Source organism: Labrus bergylta, chromosome 14, assembly GCF_963930695.1.
Source record: "Labrus bergylta chromosome 14, fLabBer1.1, whole genome shotgun sequence".
NCBI lineage: Eukaryota > Metazoa > Chordata > Actinopteri > Labriformes > Labridae > Labrus > Labrus bergylta.
The window spans coordinates 26,789,132-26,808,085 of record NC_089208.1 but is presented as its reverse complement, the minus strand read 5'-3'; the positions used below and the strand labels follow the sequence as shown (position 1 = coordinate 26,808,085).

The 18,954-nt window shown below is 39.5% G+C and overlaps 1 protein-coding gene across 1 annotated transcript; it reads left to right on the top strand.

The window, feature by feature from the left end:
- The first annotated feature begins 1,588 nt into the window (after positions 1–1,588).
- tmem218 (transmembrane protein 218) lies at positions 1,589–12,211 on the top strand. The gene is made up of 3 exons (XM_020629310.3): positions 1,589–1,887; positions 3,300–3,402; positions 10,248–12,211. Exons 1-3 carry the CDS (start codon positions 1,778–1,780, stop codon positions 10,380–10,382), a joined length of 348 nt encoding a protein of 115 aa, XP_020484966.1. The 5' UTR covers positions 1,589–1,777; the 3' UTR covers positions 10,383–12,211.
- Positions 12,212–18,954: the final 6,743 nt, after the last annotated feature.

Sequence of the window (18,954 nt, the reverse complement as noted above, 5' to 3'; positions counted from 1 at the left end):
ATACTCCTCCACACAGCCGCTGACGTCAGCCATGCCAGGCCCCTCCCACCTCCATCTCAATCTCCGCTCCCCGTTTTCCCAACACCGGGCTGCTGATGCCTTCCAGTGTCCGTGGGAAATACGGCAATCGAGTGTGGGGCTCCACTAGGAACGGTATCCCCCGCAAACATATTCTGTCTAGATACAGGCAGACTTTGGATACAGACTGAATACTGGTTCAAAACATAAACCTGGAGCAACAACTAGGCTATATGCTTCATTCTTATAATCTGGTTGTTCCTATATCTAGGCTATATGTTTATTTCAACACTGCACTCTTCAACATTTTACTGTTGTCTTATTGCTTTGATTACTATGCATTTTTTTCTTTAAGCTTATTACACTTGAAGGTTATATAGGGTTTTGATTTACTTGCCTACGTTACATTTCTAGAGCAATGTAAAACTGGAGTCGAATTCATTTTATGGCAAATAAACTCATTCTGATTAAATCTGATCAGCTTGAATTCTTCATTTCAATTTAAAACAAAAGACTATTACTCATCAAAGTGTCCAATATCAACCAAAAATGCTCAAGACATGTGTTCTATTTTTCTGTGAACACAAGTTAACAAAGGCCAACACTGGAAAGAAAATAGCCAATAGCTTCCACATCGTTTTCAAAGTGAGGCAACAGCATCCCTGATAATGTCTGAACCTCTGGTTTTGTGATGATTGCTGCAGTAGCCTACAGTCTGTGGTAAATCTTTTTGTTGTTGTTGTAGTTGTTCTATTATAGCCTCTCATTGTGCAAACTGTTACCAAAAACACGTTTTGTGTATAAAGCAGGTTAAATCCCCATTTCAACATTTGTTTATTACTGTAATGAAGTCAGCTAATAAAGGCTATATTTTAATTTCAGTAACTTCCACACCTTCCTGATTAACCAGTGGCAGAGCAGGAATACTTCAAACAGAAACAAGACCCAGGACAGGAGGTTATGAGTAAAATCATAAAATAACACAGTGCGATACATCTCAAGAGGGTTACTGAAGGCGACACATTTCTTCTTCTTCCAATAAGAAGCGGTGGCAGATCTGTCCGGGGCCCCTGTCAGTCCGTATTAATATTTATAATGAAAACCACAACAAAATCAGATCCCCAATAAAAATAAGTGCTATTGTGACCAAACGACCGTTATTAAGAGAAACGGAGATTTGGAAACGGGGTTCTTCTAATAATATCCTGTGATTATCCCTCGATATGAATTTTACTAAAGCTCATTTTGCCAATTTGTTTTTATTTTTTTATTTGGTTAAGCCAAAGATAGCCTTCTACAAAACAGTAGGCTACAACGTTACGTTCCGATACAGCCCTGATGGTTTGGAAAAGAAGCCTACGATTATACAAAACATAAAAGAAAAAATAAATACATCACTCTGCGTGTAGAAAGAACAGAAAAGTAGGCTAAAGTCTGGGGAACAGTCAAACTAACTGTGGTAGTTTTGCAACCCGTCTGTTTTAAGACTTTTCAGTAATAACGCATTTGATTGGCCTGTTTAGAAATGTCGTCCAATCAAAATCCTGCTTTCTGTTACCAGGAAGCAGAAGACGCTGAGGACCGTATCCGCTGAGCTGCTTAGCTTTTGCTCAACAATTGTCGGATTAATATACAACTAACATTTCTGTAAACGGGAGAAAACAAACATTAAACATTTGAAGTAAATATCTCATTGTTCACCTTTTTTAAAATGTCACTAACGGGCGAGTGAACGTCACTGAAACGCAGCTCAACAGAAATGGGAAACAGTGTGTCAGAAGTCGGGACGGGTATTATCATCATCGCGCTGGTTTGGATAGCTGCTTCTGTGTTTGGGATGATGCTGCTGAGAGCATCTGGAACCGCAAAGTGAGTTACAAGAGGAACACACACACACACCCTTTGCAAGAATCACTCAGATGATATGTATTAATTATACCTCTGATAGGAGGCTTTATATCGCATGTGTGAATCAGGCTGTGCCAAATCCCGTTGGCTTTTCGACCACTTCAATGTTGGTTTGCTTGTCGGCTAAAACACACACATTAAAGAAGAAAATTAACTTAAAGTGGGGCATTAGTAGCATTATAACCGAAATTCGGCGTATGTCTGACCCAACAGGTAGACTTTTATTCACTTTAAATACCCCAAATCTATACTTTTTGTTGGCCTATCTCTATCAAGAGAGATCAATTTAAAAAAAACTACAGTTTTGGTGGGTTTAGCAACTCCATGCTGTTATACTGATTGTTTGTGTAACTGGCACCTTCCAGTTGATATACAGGTTACATGTGCTGTCCCTTTACATCAAACATAGGAGTCATTAACCCATGCATTGACTCACTGTGTCAGAAAACATGCAAAATGGGGTAAAACATGGTGCTTTTTATTTAATTGGAAAGTGAAAAACGGTTTTAAGGTATACTTAAGAAGGCTAGTGTTTACATACATCATTAGTATAATTCATTTACCAGGGAGAATCCTATGATTCTAATCCTGCAAAAGTATAAGAACATGTGTGGTACTGCATCTCACACTACAACGGACTGACCCCATAACCCATTTAGTACAAGTTAAAGGGACATAAATGCATTTATGATGCATCACTTGGTAAAAACCAGTTCAGTTAAAACTTTTGAAGCAATCACTATCACCAAAGTACTACTTTCTGTATCCTTCAAAGTTGACTTTTAAATTGCCACAATAGTAATCAGGTAGAAGTTCTGAAGCTCACTTCAGAAAGTTAGGATCAAGCTTGTCAGGACGTGAGGTTTTTATTTCATAAGATCACGTTGCTTTAAACCTCTTTTACATCAAAAGGAGTCAAATTAAATTGCTGAACCAAATATAATTGAGGGCTGTATACTGTAAAATGAGCCTTCTGTTCATGAGGCTGTTTTGGCTCTAGATGTGAAAACTCAAATAAAGGATGTGAGGACACAAAGTGCTCACTAAAGCTGTTAAGAATGGCTGCTTTATCAATTAAAATACATGAGTCCATTACAATACAACTTTATCCTCAGATAGCTCTGCAATTACTGCTTGTCTCAGCAAATCAGCAGTGGGAGTCCTCATGTATCCTCTTTATTCTGTCTGTCTGTGTGTGTGTGTGTCTGTGTGTGTGTGTGTGTGTGTGTGTGTGTGTGTGTGTGTGTGTGTGTGTGTGTGTGTGTGTGTGTGTGTGTGTGTGTGTGTGTGTGTGTGTGTGTGTGTGTGTGTGTGTGTGTGTGTGTGTGTGTGTGTGTGTGTGTGTGTGTGTGTGTGTGTTGTTGTGTCTTCAGGTTAGGAGTTATTCCCGTGTTCCTCCTGGCTCTATCCATCACTTTGGCCCTGGTGTTTTTCCCTCGCAGTCCTGAGACAACCATCCCTTTAAAAGAGATAGAGGTAAGCACTGATATAACACACGTGAACACTCACTTCACAGGGAAAGCTGTTACTATAAGTGGCTCGACTGTCTCTCCTTTGTTCTGTATCTGTCCCTCTTACATGACACACTTACTTTTTCTGTTTGAGTAAAAATGAAACTAAATCCCCTAATCCAACCATTCCACTCATATCATGAGATGTTTGTTTTACAAGATAATCCAATATTTTCACTTTCTGACTCATTGTTTATTGGTTGTTTTGATTGATTGTTAGATACATCATGTGATGGAATGTGTAAGGTAAGGCTTAAGTAAGGTAAACTTATGGTAAATGCTGAATCGACTTGAGCTTGTAGCACTTTTCTAGTCTTCTGACTCTAGTCTCAAAGCACTCCTACACCGCATGTCACACACTGATGGAGGAGGCTGCTGTGTAAAGTGACCATCTGAAGTAACTAATCCCATATCATACACATTCATACACCTCCAACAAAGCAGCAGGAGCAATCCAGGGTTAAGTGTTAAGTAAAGGACACATGGGACATGTTGATGCAGCTGGGGGTCAAACCCCCGACCTTCCAGTTGAGAGACGACCGACTCTACCAACACAGTCAGAGCCGCCCCCTATGGGAACTCCTGAACCTTTAAGAATAGTTGCAGTCTTCTAGAAAATTGGTCACACTTGTTATTGTGAGAAGCCTGACCAATTAATCGGTCAGCTGATACTATCGGCCGATATTAGCGTATCAAGTGACTATCGGTATCGGCTAATTTTATCACAGATATGCGGCGATATCACAAGATTTATTCACCAGCCAAAAAGCATTTCATTTGAGTTTCATTGTAAAGCATTTCTCTTTCACCAGCAGAGTGTGCTGTATGGATTACAACGAGCACTATCACTCTCCAGAGCGTCAAGCGGTGACGCACGTACTTGTGCAGTTACTTTGCAGTTGTTTGATAACTGCATTTAAGAGATAACTGTGAATCTATCTATCAACAGATCAAACATAGATCAAAGAAAGATATTTGCTAATTTATCGGTGTCAGATATAGGCCCCAAAAACTCCATATCGATCAAGACATATTTATCAGCTGAAAACAAAGCTGTGGTTTTGGGAGCTGATTGTTCAGTCTCAGTCACACATAAGGTTAGGACTAGAGATGCACTGATCCATTTTTTTCAGTTCCGATCCCAATCCAATACAAATGTACTGATACTGATTCACATACATGATCATAACTAATCATGTTATTGTTGTTGATGGTATTATATGTAAGGCTACACAAAGCTGTAGTAAACCCAGTATTGCTTTGCATTGTGCTGGCTTCACATACAGACAGGAAGCAGCAACAGCTGTCAGGTTTTTCAAAATAAATCTTTTAAACTGAAGTGTACGAATTGTACTTTCTAACATATAGAAGGAGCTGTTCCATCACGTCTGAATGTTGACATGAAGACGATTCTTACAGTTCAGTCTGAACGTCTTCAAAGTGAGACTGTGCGAGCTGAGAATGTTTAAAGTGCCCGACCGTATTTCTTGATCAGTGACGTTGATCGACACCGTCAGTCCTCGATTAGATCGGATTGGTCCCATCATCCAGTCAGGACCAGGGTGTTCTATAATCTAGTTGTAATGATAAAAGAATAAGAAGTGGCTTATCTATAAGATATTGATTTGAATTGTCAGCAAAGTAAATTCATCCCCTTAGTTACATTTAGGCAAGAATGAGTAAATTGTGATGTATTAATATGAACACTCCAAAGGCTTAATTTGATGTGAGATTTCTTGTGAACAGTTTGGTATGAAAAGTGTTCACATCATTTGACATCTAACGGTTTAAAAACGACACTGTGGCCCAAATCATGACAAGGAACTATTCCAAATGGCTATATCAGTCCAGTTATTGTTGCAGAAGACACAGACTCCTGTGTTATTGTTGTCTGTTATTGTTGCTCATGCATAATGAGAGCTTTATGTGCAGGAGTTGGAATTAAAAAAACACAGGCCTGGGATCATTTTCAGGCTTGTTGTGAGGCCATTTGGCTTCATTTACCACCAAATGTTTGGGGTACTGAGATCACTGGTTTGGAGCCCACAAACAAACGGCTTAATTTAGCTCGATGGTCACGCTCACATTCTCCTAAAAAACAAGATTTAAACATGTATCTGTGCTATATCGTTTTCTTTAAAAGGTTACTGAGTATTTTTGTGTTTGTGTGTGTGGATAATATGCGTTTGTCACTATATTTTTTATTATTTGTGATTACAAAAGAAACGGGCTCTCTCCAGGTTAGAGGTATAGGTGAATATATTAATCTTATCTGTGCTATAAGCCAGTATCCACAGCACTGTATACCTTTTAAATAGCATATGTCCCTGTGTGTGTACACTTCTGTGTATGTGCTTGTTGTAGAAAAAAAAAAAAGGCCTGTTCTGCTTTATCTTAGTCCAACAGCAACACAGAACAAACGCTCCCCCCATGTTGCCTCGGGTCGTGCCAATAAGCCGGCCAGATCTGCCAAGCAAGCTGCCATCCCAGAGAAATAGCAGAGCAGAGCGTGTCCCGGCCAGCTCTCGTTTTTATAGCCTTTGTGCAAAGACTGAGGCAGAGCAGCAGAACAGAGAGGCTGAACATGTTCCTCATTGCATTTCTGTACAAGGAGAATACATGAAACAAGCCAATGGGAACTTCATAGAGTGATATGTGAGTGTTTTAAAGAGTTGATATTATTATTAGCTTTCAGGTCTCAACATTAATTAAATTAATTAATTAACATTAATATATTTTGTGTTTGATTGGAACTGCTCTGGTGGATTTCTTCAGCCATCAAGCCCATGTGTGGCTGTAACGTCAGCTACAATATGTTGTTTTCACCAGAGACAGGTTCAGATTGTTAATCTTAAAGTATATGACAACATAAGAGAAAAGATCCCTGACAGAGCTTTAGGTCAGTGGTCCTCAACTGGTCCAGCCTCAGGACCTACCACCAACTCCCTCATGAAAAATCGCGACCTGAGTATCAGATATTTTTTAACCAATCAGAATTGTTCAAGGAAAATGTTGCAGTTTGGACCTCAGATGGTCCAAAACGTGACAGAACATATTCACAAAATGAAAACAAACTTGTTTTGAAGCACTTCATAGACCTTTTGACACAATTTTTTCAGGCACACATTCACAACCCACTGAAAATGGCTCTGCAGACCGCGACCCACTTTTGGGTCCCGACCCACCAGTTGAGAAACACTGCTTTAGGTGCAGGAGAAACATGTTTGTTTAAACCAGAAACAACTGTCACGTGGCTCTCTTCGAGTTTCCAGCGTCAAAGTTGACGAGCGTCAAAGTTGATATAATTGTACCTGGACTTTCAACAGGGAGAATGGTGTCCATTTTTCCACACAGAGTGCCCCGACCGCCTGCTTTCAGCACTATATGTATTTAACTTTGGCAGCGGGCCGTGGTTCATAGACTTTAGCTAAAAAGAAGCAACTTAGCTAGTTTCAGTACTGTTTAATGAAATGGCAGAGGCTAATAGAAGGAAGAGGATGTGGATGGGTAATGCTAAATTAATGCTGCTAAATTAAATCCTGGATGTTGCTAAGTTAAATCCTGGATGTTGCTAAATTAAATCCTGGATGTTGCTTATTTAAATCCTGGATGTTGCTTATTTAAATCCTGGATGTTGCTAAGTTAAATCCTGGATGTTGCTAAATTAAATCCTGGATGTTGCTTAGTTAAATCCTGGATGTTGCTTATTTAAATCCTGGATGTTGCTTAGTTAAATCCTGGATGTTGCTAAGTTAAATCCTGGATGTTGCTAAATTAAATCCTGGATGTTGCTTAGTTAAATCCTGGATGTTGCTAAGTTAAATCCTGGATGTTGCTAAGTTAAATCCTGGATGTTGCTTAGGTAAATCCTGGATGTTGCTTAGGTAAATCCTGGATGTTGCTTAGTTAAATCCTGGATGTTGCTTAGGTAAATCCTGGATGTTGCTTAGGTAAATCCTGGATGTTGCTTAGTTAAATCCTGGATGTATATATTCTCATCCTTAGTTTTTTATATTTTTAGTGCTTATTTACTTATTTATTTTGTTTTTAATATTATATTGTATTTTTTTGTGTTTGGATAACCTGCTGCTGTAACACCACAATTTCCCAGTTTGGGATCAATAAAGTGATTCTATTCTATTCTATTATTCCAAATAGAGTAAGTGACCGAGCAAGAAGATGAACTAGAGAAAATGATCGCAGAGGCTTTCCATATCCCTTTTCAAATAATGCTCCTTGTACTGGACAGAACCACATGGTGGCACATCTTGATGGGTATCACTATTAGATAGAACACCAGCTTACCACCCTCTGCTTGGCACGTTGTCTATAAGAGGGAGGCGTAACAGCACTGTGTGTAGTGGACTAAACAGAATCCTTCCATACTGTAACTGGTTAGTCTGTTTGTAATATTGCGCTGTGTTGGTTTTGTTCTATGATTAGGGTGTACCAAAGAGTTTAACACAACACAACAATACAAACTAACCTAATAGAGACAAGGTTACTTTCTTAATGTTCTTTGAGGACAAATTTCACAATTTGTTCATGTGGTCTGCAAATATGTTATTTATTTCAGGCAGTCTACAGTTTAAAACTATATTATCTTGGTGGGGGCAATAACATGAACCTTAAGAAGACGCACTGATCAGGCACATTGGTCCTGAAATGTCAACTTTCTCCAACTGCTGCTAGTAAATGCCATCTTCTGTAGAAATTCTTTTAATTCATCTATTAGATATCTATAAGCCTTAAATAAGAAGAAAACATTCTACGTATAGATTTCAAAATAAAAGACCCCTAAATTTCTCCAAATTTGAAGAAGAGCTCATATTCTTTTGTTTTTTTAAGGAAGGAGACATTCATAGTTTGTCAAGTTCCCACTGTTAGATTTAATCAACACTTCACTGATGGCTTTGGGTGTATGTTAATATTTAGATCATGAGCCACCCATGATCACACGAATACACACTGAGAAAACACCCTGAAGCCAGATAATACCAGAAGAGCATCAGATATACTGCTGACTGAGGAGAGATTGCACAGGGACTGTTTTGGAATGTGTGTGTGTGTGTGTGTGTGTGTGTGTGTGTGTGTGTGTGTGTGTGTGTGTGTGTGTGTGTGTGTGTGTGTGTGTGTGTGTGTGTGTGTGTGTGTGTGTGTGTGTGTGTGTGTGTGTGTGTGTGTGTGTAATCTGCTGGTGTCTCGGAGAGGTGGGGATGATGTATACCGTCTCTTATGGTTGCATTTAACACATCTCACTTTTTAATTTGCCAATTACACAGCAAGCAGGAGCCCAAAGTGTGGGCCATGTTTTATTAATGTGCTACTGAGCGCATGGGTGGGAGCAGGCAGGCAGGAGGGGGTATAAAACCACCCCCACCCCGAGTCTGGGACTGGCCTAATTGGCACTGTGATATTTTACTTTTGTTAAACAGCATGAGGTTAGATTTTTCATATACACTGATTTTCTTCTCTACTGCCTTTAGATTTCTGGTTTTGTCTGTTTGTCTATAAAGCAGGCTACTGTTTATGATCACTTTAGTTATTAGCGTCCTTCTTTCTGGACTTGTCAACACTTGGGAGAACAATTGTCAGTAGCAGAGTTTCCTTTCTGGAGCAGAGTGAAGGCATACTATTGTAATGTAAAGTTTTACAAAGGATCAGAGTCTGGGGTTAAAGGGTAAAATATATAGACTTATAGAACATGGGGGTCATCTCAGTGACATCACCCTTTGGTTACTAAAGTGGAATTTTGAAGCCAAATGATTACAGTGACCATATTGAAAATGCTGACAGACTCTTTCTTTCAGTCAAACTAGAAACAGTAAAGAGGTTGAGCTAAGGCGAAAAAAGCCCCCATACAGTGTGTGCCAATAAAGACAAGAACTATTTAGACCAAAATTGTTTTTCAAACCAGTCTGTAAACATGCTTACTGCAGTTAAAATTGACATTTTAACATGCGGTGTATGTGACTTTCGGGCTTTTGAAGCCAGTGGAGGAGGCCTTGAAGTTCTGCGTTTTGTTTTCTAGATTAAACCCTGTTAGGTTAAGCAGGAAAGTTGCTCCTATTGTACAAATATGTAAACCTCAATTTTGAGATGTGTGTTTTGTGTTTTATGAAACACAGTTTGTACTTTTTAATGTTTTAATGAAACTCAGACTCGGGCAATCACAATACTCCTCGTGCACAATGCACAATTCTGTTTCTACATGCTTCCTGATGAGCCTGCAGTAGGACGTTATTTCTTCCATCATTGTATCATTTAAGACCAAAGCTGAACCTTTTCTAGAATGTCTGACCCAACTCTGTTGACCCATTCACTTTAACAACAGATTAGACAGTCATCATAAGTATCTTTAAGGATGATCAGAAGTGACATCTAATACTTTTCTTTTCGGTTAGCAGCAGTTGCTATAGTTTTTAAAGATGAAGGTTCAATCAGAAAAAGTTGTCTCATCAATGGACAGATAACGTCTTAAAACTGGTGCTACAGGTCTGCTATGTGAGACGTAATGAAGGGATTTAAAAAACAAAGTCAACTCATTCTTTTTGAAGTATATTTGGTTAAATTCCAACTTTCAGGGCATCACTGACATGCCTGTATTTTTGTCTGTGGGCAGATTCTCAGGCTTGTGGGGCATCACTCTGCACAAAGGCTCTGTGACAGCTCTCTGCTGACATCTGGTGGCCGAGAGAGAAAATGTGTCACCAGCCATGTGCATGTGTAAAATATTAAGAAGTATAAAAATGCTGTTGTGTTATAAGTAAGAACTTCTAACAGTGAGTGTGTTTCTTTCTCTCTCTACAGATCGTGGACACTTTGTTCATCGGGCGTTACATCCTGTTGGCGGTGGCGAGCCTTGTCTTCTTGGTGGCATTCTTCATGCTGCTCCCTTTTCATCTCCTGGAGCCCGTCCATGCCAAGGCCTTAAGAACACACTAGAGCTGCCAGGGTCAGAGCTGGCACCAGTAACACATCACCAACGTACAGAACTCTAACACACACATGGCTGATGAGAGGGGGGAGGGGCTTCACATGGGAACAAAATGAAGAATGCAAGCCAAACAGAAACAGCAGGAGAGACGGTGCTTTGATAACAGCCTGTAGGTTGTTGACTTTTCTTAAAAACAAACTGAAACACAGATGAGAGGAGCAACAGTGTGTTTGTTACTATTCCAGATCATCAAAAACATGAGATGAATAAATTGTTTCTTATTCTACACGTGTGAAGCACTCCTGTAATCCCTGCTCGACCAGCGCTGACAAGTGGAAGCGAAAAGTTCAGACACTAATGACGGATAATGAAACGCTGTTTAAAAGGTATACAGTGCTGTGGATACTGGTTATAGCACAGATTAAAAAAAACAGTGAACTCTGTGTAAATATATTTTATTGTCTGATTTAAAGCTGTCTGAAGCACTGAGACAGTTTTTTCTTTCAACTGGACCAACTGATGAGCAGCTTAAATGTAACTTTAAGACTTTATAAATGAATCTGAAATAAAAGTGACTGGGAATGAAAAGTGCATAAAGCCAGCACTGGTTTGAAACATGAAATGATCGATACAGAACATACTGTAGTACCTTCCTAATAGAATCAACTTTTAAAGAGGAAAATTAGAATTTACTAGTTCTCCAGATTGTTCTCTTCTAAAATACTGACTATATGGTTGGAAATGTCTCACTTTTGTCTTAACTTTAGTATATTTTAGGAGCATTTATCTCAACATTGTGAATTTGTTTTTAAGGCTAGTTTATTTATATAGGACCGTTTAGACACTAGGCAAATTAAAGTGAAGAACAGCAACATGAAGAGCATTTCATACAATAATATGTGTTTGCATTTAAGAAATACACAATTCATACTCAATTAATACGCTATTCACTATCACATACTGTACACAAACATGCAAACATAAGTAACATATAAGTGTGTACATGCATGTACACAAACACATGATTTAAATGTTCTGAGAAGGTGAGGTAAGAACAGTCGGGTCAACCAAGACAAAACAGTTGACATTGTTCTGCAAATACAATCCCCCTGAGGAAGGCTCTTTTTTGCATCTACACTTGGGTTGTTACCCGTCTTGTTTTGAAACATGTCTGGACTATGTTTCTAACATATTCACAATGAAAAGTTTTTATTTTTTCCTTAAAGAGGGGCATTTGTTCTCTCCCTGTGTCCCCGCCTTTAGAGGGCCTTTTTTTTTCACACTTTGCTTGAACTTCTCTGCACTCAAAATATTCTTTCCAACGGCATCAAATGGTAATCAACAAGGCGTTTATGGTGCAGTTACTGAAAAAAACAACACGTTTACTCATCAACTAGTCAAAGAGTCATTGTTAGTACGAATTTTCATGAAATTCATTAATCTTGTAACTTCGTGAAATGTATTAATCAAGTCTGCCTACCACGTGTTAACACTCCTACCTTTAGGTGTCTGAAGCTGTAACCTTATATGAGTGAAACACCTAAGTAGTAGCAGATCTATGTTTGGATAGGAGCCAACCATATATTGTCAGCAACTGTTTGCTAGACAGAGAGTCTACAGTTGTTACGTATACAAATCAGTGTCATGTCATCTTTATTGTTTTATGGTGATGTACCCAAATGGAAAGGAATTTGTGGGTTGCACCTTTTTGACAGAATATAAGCAGCACTGTGAACACTGTTACTTTGTCAGCACTTTGTCAGTCAAGTGATTTGGAAGCGTGCTTGTTTGATGAAGTTGTCTGACCTCGGCCGATTAAACGGTGTTATAATCTCCAGTCTGTTTCACGATTTCTTCATTGGATTTATACAAACAGAAACAACCCCCACCTAACAGTCATCAAACATCCCATCGACAACGACAAATAGAAAATAAACTATAAGGGATAAATCTCATTCAGGAGAGTCCCCATTAGTTTAAATATAAAGTAAATTGCTTTGTTGTCAGTTTACATGATTATATGGCACTCTAGTATTCTGATTGGAACCTTTATCTTGATTAATTGCAGTTTTCTTTTTTTTTTTTTTTAAGATTTCTTTTTGGGCTTTTTGTGTCTTTATTAGAGAGATATGACAGTGGATAGAGCCGTAAACCAGAGAGAGAGAGAGAGAGAGAGTGGGGAATGACATGTGGGAACAGGTTGGATTTGAACCTGGACCCGTACATGGGACAGGCGCACTAACCACTGCACCACCAGCGCCCCTAATTGTAGTTTTCTAATAACGTGCACTCACTTTTGTGCAGAATTACTTCTCTCTGGCGGCCGACAGTTCAAACCTGTCTGAGCTGCACATCATCATCCCCTTCCCCGCTCATCATCTTAATGCCTGTTGAGGTTATTTTAGTGTCTGATCAGCTTCTAAGTAGGGCTGGGAAATTCATCAGATTTCAATTATGATTTTTGTCTTCCCACAATCATGAAAACAAGATGATCGAGATGAAACGACTGCTGTGCATGTGGTGTCGCGCTCGTTTTGTCATGTGTGGTAAATGTTTCAAAGTGTTTGTTGTTATATTTAGGTTTCCACCTTTCTAGAATCTACATAAAGAATAGATTGTGCATACGTAACCTGCAGCTGTAGATGTGGCCAGTTAGAAACAATACATTTCAATTTGACATTTTAGTTCCACCATTGAATCATATCCTGTGCTGTGTTAAACACATCACAGCATTCAGATGTTTATGATGCATATTCCATGCGTAGTAAAAAAAGAAAAGCAGATGATTCCTCAGTGAGTAATGAGCTTTTGCAGTCTAGAGGCTCAATTATAAACACTTGCCCCCCTCCCACCTCCATTTTTAAAAGTGTGAAGCCCGAGGAGACGTGGAGTGGAATTCCAACCAGGACGATGAAAGAGAATCTAATGAATCAAAACCAATCCTATTAGTTCCAGCCCACATCTCTAAACTGTGGTCCTTTTTCTGCACAACAATCCGGCGCATGATTTCACACAAGCTGGGGAACCTGGGGGGGAGGGGGTTTCAGCAGGATGGGATAGTGGATCTGAAACCTTACAACCTGGAGGGACTTGTTGCCTGTAATTGACCGCATGATTACCACAAAACATGATCTTACCCCCTGCAGAAAGTGGCACTGAGGAACCAGACATCTAGAGAGTAACTGAGACCGAAGAAAGCAGTTCAGCAGGGACAGAAATCCTCTTTACCTTCAACAGGAACTCTCTATCGATATCTACAAAATCATCTTTTTGAGAAGATTCATATACAGTTTTTATTATAAGGTCACAATGCAAAAGATGTTCACAATATTTCTCTTTAACTCAAGAGCTCTGCAATCCCTGAGGTGTCCCAAGGTCTGACAGTCCTCCTCCCTCATTCACACACTCTCTCTCTCTCTCTCTCTCTCTCTCTCTCTACCTAACCTTTTTAATCTCTCTCCTCCATCCTCCCTGTCTTTCCTCTCCTCATTTTCATTTTTGAGACTAAACTCTGTCTTTAGGGAGAGTGGGAAAATGAGCAGAACAAAGCGCGTGGGGGTTTTGAGGATCATTTGGAAACTGGGAGACATGTCTTTGTGGCGCAGCCAGCTGGACATATAAAAGAGACCGGGGTGGGGGGGGCGGGCGAGAAAGAGAGGGGAGCAGTGCGAGGGGCAAAGAGGTGTGAGCAGAAAGCTCAGGGTGCTTGGTTTTGTAGACTGTGGAGGGACCGGGGGTTTTGCTGCTCTCGGGGTAGATCCTGCATTCAGATGCACTCAAGCAGAACTCCTGGCTTGCCGTTCACATCCTCGACCATCTCGCCCCCCTGTTTGTGATACCGTCACCGCCCCAAAACCCCGGCTCTCACAACACAACAACAACCATCCATTAAAGGATTTCAGGAAAAGGATTTTCGGTGCACTTATCCCCGATAGAATGTTTTTCACTTCATGTTAAATCAAGCAGATGGCAATGTTTGCAGTCCTTTCAGAAAGTTTGGTAAATAAACTCGACGAGTGCTCCATGGGGGTAAAACTAAAAATAAACAAGTTCATTCGAAATCCGTTACAGGCTCGGTTTAAATAAAGGTTTATTAGCAAGAAATGGATGTTTGGCAGACCTGAGGACTTTGGAGTTCACAGGCAGGGTGCTTGTCAAAGCTGTGAAAAGGTTTGGGAAGGGACGCGGAGTTGAACCGAGTCCCGGTCACCCGAGTAACAAACTATGCAGATTCAGGGCCAGGAAACGGTTTTTTTGTCAGCGCTGCTTGTTGTTGCACTTTTGCTTATACCAGGGATGCTATCATTAACACACACTGGGGGGGGGGGGGGGTCAGAATCCTCAAACTGAGATCTTGGTGTCGCCCTGGCCTTTTACCTCTCTCTCTCTCTCTCTCTCTCTCTCTTAGGGAGGATTTGCCTCTCAGTGGGATGATGAAGGCCCAGATTAGAGGTCAGGTCGCACACCAAAGGCCCTCCGCTGCTCGGACACGACGCCCCATCGAGGGGTCCGAAACTCACCCTATGGGGAGGTCCGTTGTGACAGTGTTGGGGGGACATGATTGAGTATTGGCCAGGCTTGGAAAAGGCAGTGGCTACGATGATCAAAGAAGATGGTCACAATAGTTGAACATGGGTGGTCACAGTGGTCCACAGAGCATGCTCACATCTTATAGGACTCCAATAAGCTTATGTTTTTACATTGTAGCTACTGAGCTTAGTGACATAAAAGATCAAAACTCACAAAACTAAAGTTTTAAATTACTTGGCATTTATAATGAAAACATAAAAATGTAATGTGACACTATAGACAATAGGATTAGATTTTAAAGGGGACACATAATGAAAAATCCACTTCTACAGTATTTTTGAATATATATTTGGGTAACCTGAGTGTCTACCGACTCCACAAAATGTGAAACAAACCCATCCACAGATGTTTCATTTAGACCATGGGACTGTTTGAAAAGGTGGAAAAGGGGGATAATACTGTATGTCCTATTTGACTATAGAATTGCATGACTTACTGTGGTAGAGTTTCTTTTTTTTGTACCTGATGGGCATTCTTACAACTTTTTGGATAAACTGGTTAATTGACATTACTCTTCCTTCATATTGACCTACACGACTTCCAGGATAAGCATGGAGGTATGGTGGTTAACTCTGCCGTTCAAAGATGGTTTGAATCAAGAATCACTGCAAGAGCCTTTCTGTGTGGAGTTTACATGTTTTCACAGTGAGGACTCTGACTTCCTCCCACGGTCCAAAGACATGCTCGTTAGGTTAATTGGTGACTCTTAATTGCTCTGGTATGAGTGTTTCCTATCTTGACAACCCTGAGAATGACAGGCAACCAGGAAGGCCCCTGTCCGACCGCGGAGGTTAAAGTCTTTATATGCAATTTTTTACACTTAAATGTAATAGAAATCAAGTATATCCTCTGAAAATAACTCTGTGAGTCATGACTGTCTACAATGGGTGTAACACCCGAGTCCCACTGTCTGTGATGTTTTCAGAGTTTTCAGAGTTCTATCTTCAGTTTGTTTACATCGCCCGGACGGCCAGCTGACTCCTCCCCTCACGTATAAAAGTTGTTTAATTGAGGGACTAGAGAAAAGAAGAATAACATACTGTACTCACTGCTTAACTGTGTTTCTAGATCACGCTCATTTCAGGTAAATTTACATGCAGTGTGAAGATATGAGCATAATAAAGATCGCTAGCATTAGCATGCTAACACAACAATGCAGCGCAAGTTGTTTTGGTGTCATGCTGGTGCTCAAGGGCGACATCTGCTAGATCAAAAAAATCACATATAAAGCCTTTAAGGCATATATTGATCAATTGTTTCCCCAATTAAAGCTCTCAGTTGCATTTAGAAATCAATCAATCAATTTGTATTTATAAAAACTTAAAACAGGACACTTCACATTTCCAATATTTATCCAAGTTTTACCAAAACAAAGCGTTCTGCACCGTAAATGAAACATGTTTCCATAATGTCTGATGATATAGTTAGGTCATTTTATGATTTGAGTATTTGATCTGAGATTTCAGTAGTTATCAGATTGGACCTTTAGATTAGAATACAATCTTAAAGACTGGTTAGACAAACACATCATGTTTCGATGAGATGCCATCCCTTTGTTTTGTTTATGGGCAGATGAAAAGCAAACTGAATCTGGAGTATTATCCGTGTAAATTGGGGAAGTCCACTCGAATCAGACAAAGCGACTGTGTTTGAAATGAAAGCAGAACTTTTCCTAGCTGACAGGCCTGACTCTGTACTTTTGTTTTCTCCAGATGATGTATGAGACTCATACTGTGCAGACAGGCAGCTACAAATTTGCTTGGCGAGTTGACTGGTGGGAGGCTGGGTAGTGGGTGGGGGGGTGGGTGGGGCCTGAGAGAAAGAGAGGCCTTTGTACCCATTTAGTCTTTTTCAAGCTGTTGTTTGTCAAAAGACACAACATTCATCTGGTCCGATCATTTACATCTCAACTACTCAAAATGGAATCTTATTGTGAAGCTGAAGAAATGTAACTACTGCAGACTGACTTCTAATCCTGTGCATCTGGTTTTTAGAAATTAATGATACAATATCATACTATACAATAAGATATGACATGATACAATAACATGCGGTACGATATTACATGATACGATTCCATTCGTTATGATACAATACAATGTGATGTGATTTGATGGGATATGACTTGATAAAAAAACAATACGATACAATATGATACGATGATAAGATAAGAGATGATATACTAAGATAAGCTAGCATACAATATTACATGATACGATTCAACCTTTATTTATACTCGAAAGATCATTGAGGGGCAACCCTCATTTACAAAGACATCGAGTCATTTTATATAGAATTAGAAAACAGACATTAAATCAAAAAGAAAAACAGGGGACAGATAATACAAGACTGCTAAAATCAGTCTACAAAAGTCTTAAATGTACTGTGATAATTAAGCGAGTACAAAACTGCAATAAATAAACACACTTATGTAAAACAGTTACAAACAGGTTGGAAGGCTTAAAATCATGTTTCTAAAATGCCAAAAAGGTAAAAGTTAATTTCCCTCGAGAAGATGCTGTATGTTGTTCCAAGAGTCCGGTGCAGAATAAGAAAAAGCAGATTTTCCCAGTTCTGATCTGACTCGAGTAACATTCAACAGTAAACGTCTTGAGGAACATGTCTGGTAACGCCTGGTCGAAAGATGGATAAGTTCTCTCAGGTATGATACCATATGATAAGATATAATAAGACACGATACAATACGATAAAAAAATAAAATAAGATAATTAGATTTGAGAAGATAATATATACCATACAATACCATAAAGCATGATTGGTTCTTTACTATACAATAAGATCCATCACAATGCGGTACGATGCAATTCAATAAGATATGACCAATACGATAAGATAAGATACAATACGTCACAATACAATACAATATGGTACAATATGATACATCACAATGCGATATGATGCGATACGATACATCACAATAGTCTAGGCCTGTGAAGGCTGTGTCATCATGAGCCGGAGATCCGGCCTGAAGATTTCTGTCTTACCACTATAACTTTTGCTGCTTTGCTAAAGTGGTCATGATGAATAGGCTGGGTCTTTGTAACATTACAATGAGTAAGGTCTTTTACTTGCTTTTTGTAACATAACAATGAGTAAGGTCTTTTACCTGCTTTTTGTAACATAACAATGAGTAAGGTCTTTTACCTGCTTTTTGTAACATAACAATGAGTAAGGTCTTTTACCTGCTTTTTGTAACATAACATTAAGTAAGGTCTTTTACCTGCTTTTTGTAAAGTGTCTCGAGATAACACCTGTTATGAGTTGACGCTATACAAATAAAAATTGATTGAGATTGAAGATTGAATACGATACCATACGATGCAAATGATACATCACAATAGGATACGATGCGATACAATATGATCAATACGATAAGATATGACACGATACGATAAAATGCGATACGTTACACTTTAACTTAACCTAATGGAAATTTGCCCTGGTCTTCATGGCTGCACACATATAGCTGCCTTCCAGTAGAATGAGTACAAATATAATAATTAAAACAAACAATCATTATGTAAACAGTAACAACATATACTGCACATTACTCATATTGCAATGGGCAGTATATGTTGTTCTCAGTTTTCATGGTCTGCTCAAAATGTAGCTTTCAGACTGAAAAAGCTAATATGCAACGCTCTACATAATTCAACTCTTACCTTCATTTCGGTTTTATCACTTAGTCAAAGTTTGATTCATGGAGAAGATTAAACTTCAGAAACAGATGTCTCTGTGTTACCTCCCCTTTATTTCAACCTCCCCCCCCCCTATTCTCCTGCAGAACGAATGGCACAGATGTTGTTGGACAAGACAGTACCCCTTGGTCCCCTCTCCCTTACTACTCGCTCAGCATGAGGTCTGAAACTTGTTTTTTTTCATCATTGTTTCCCCCCTATGTCGCCCTCCTCGTGGGGGGGAGAAAGGGACCCACAGAGGAGGGAGACGGGGGAGAGCAGGATCAGCCAA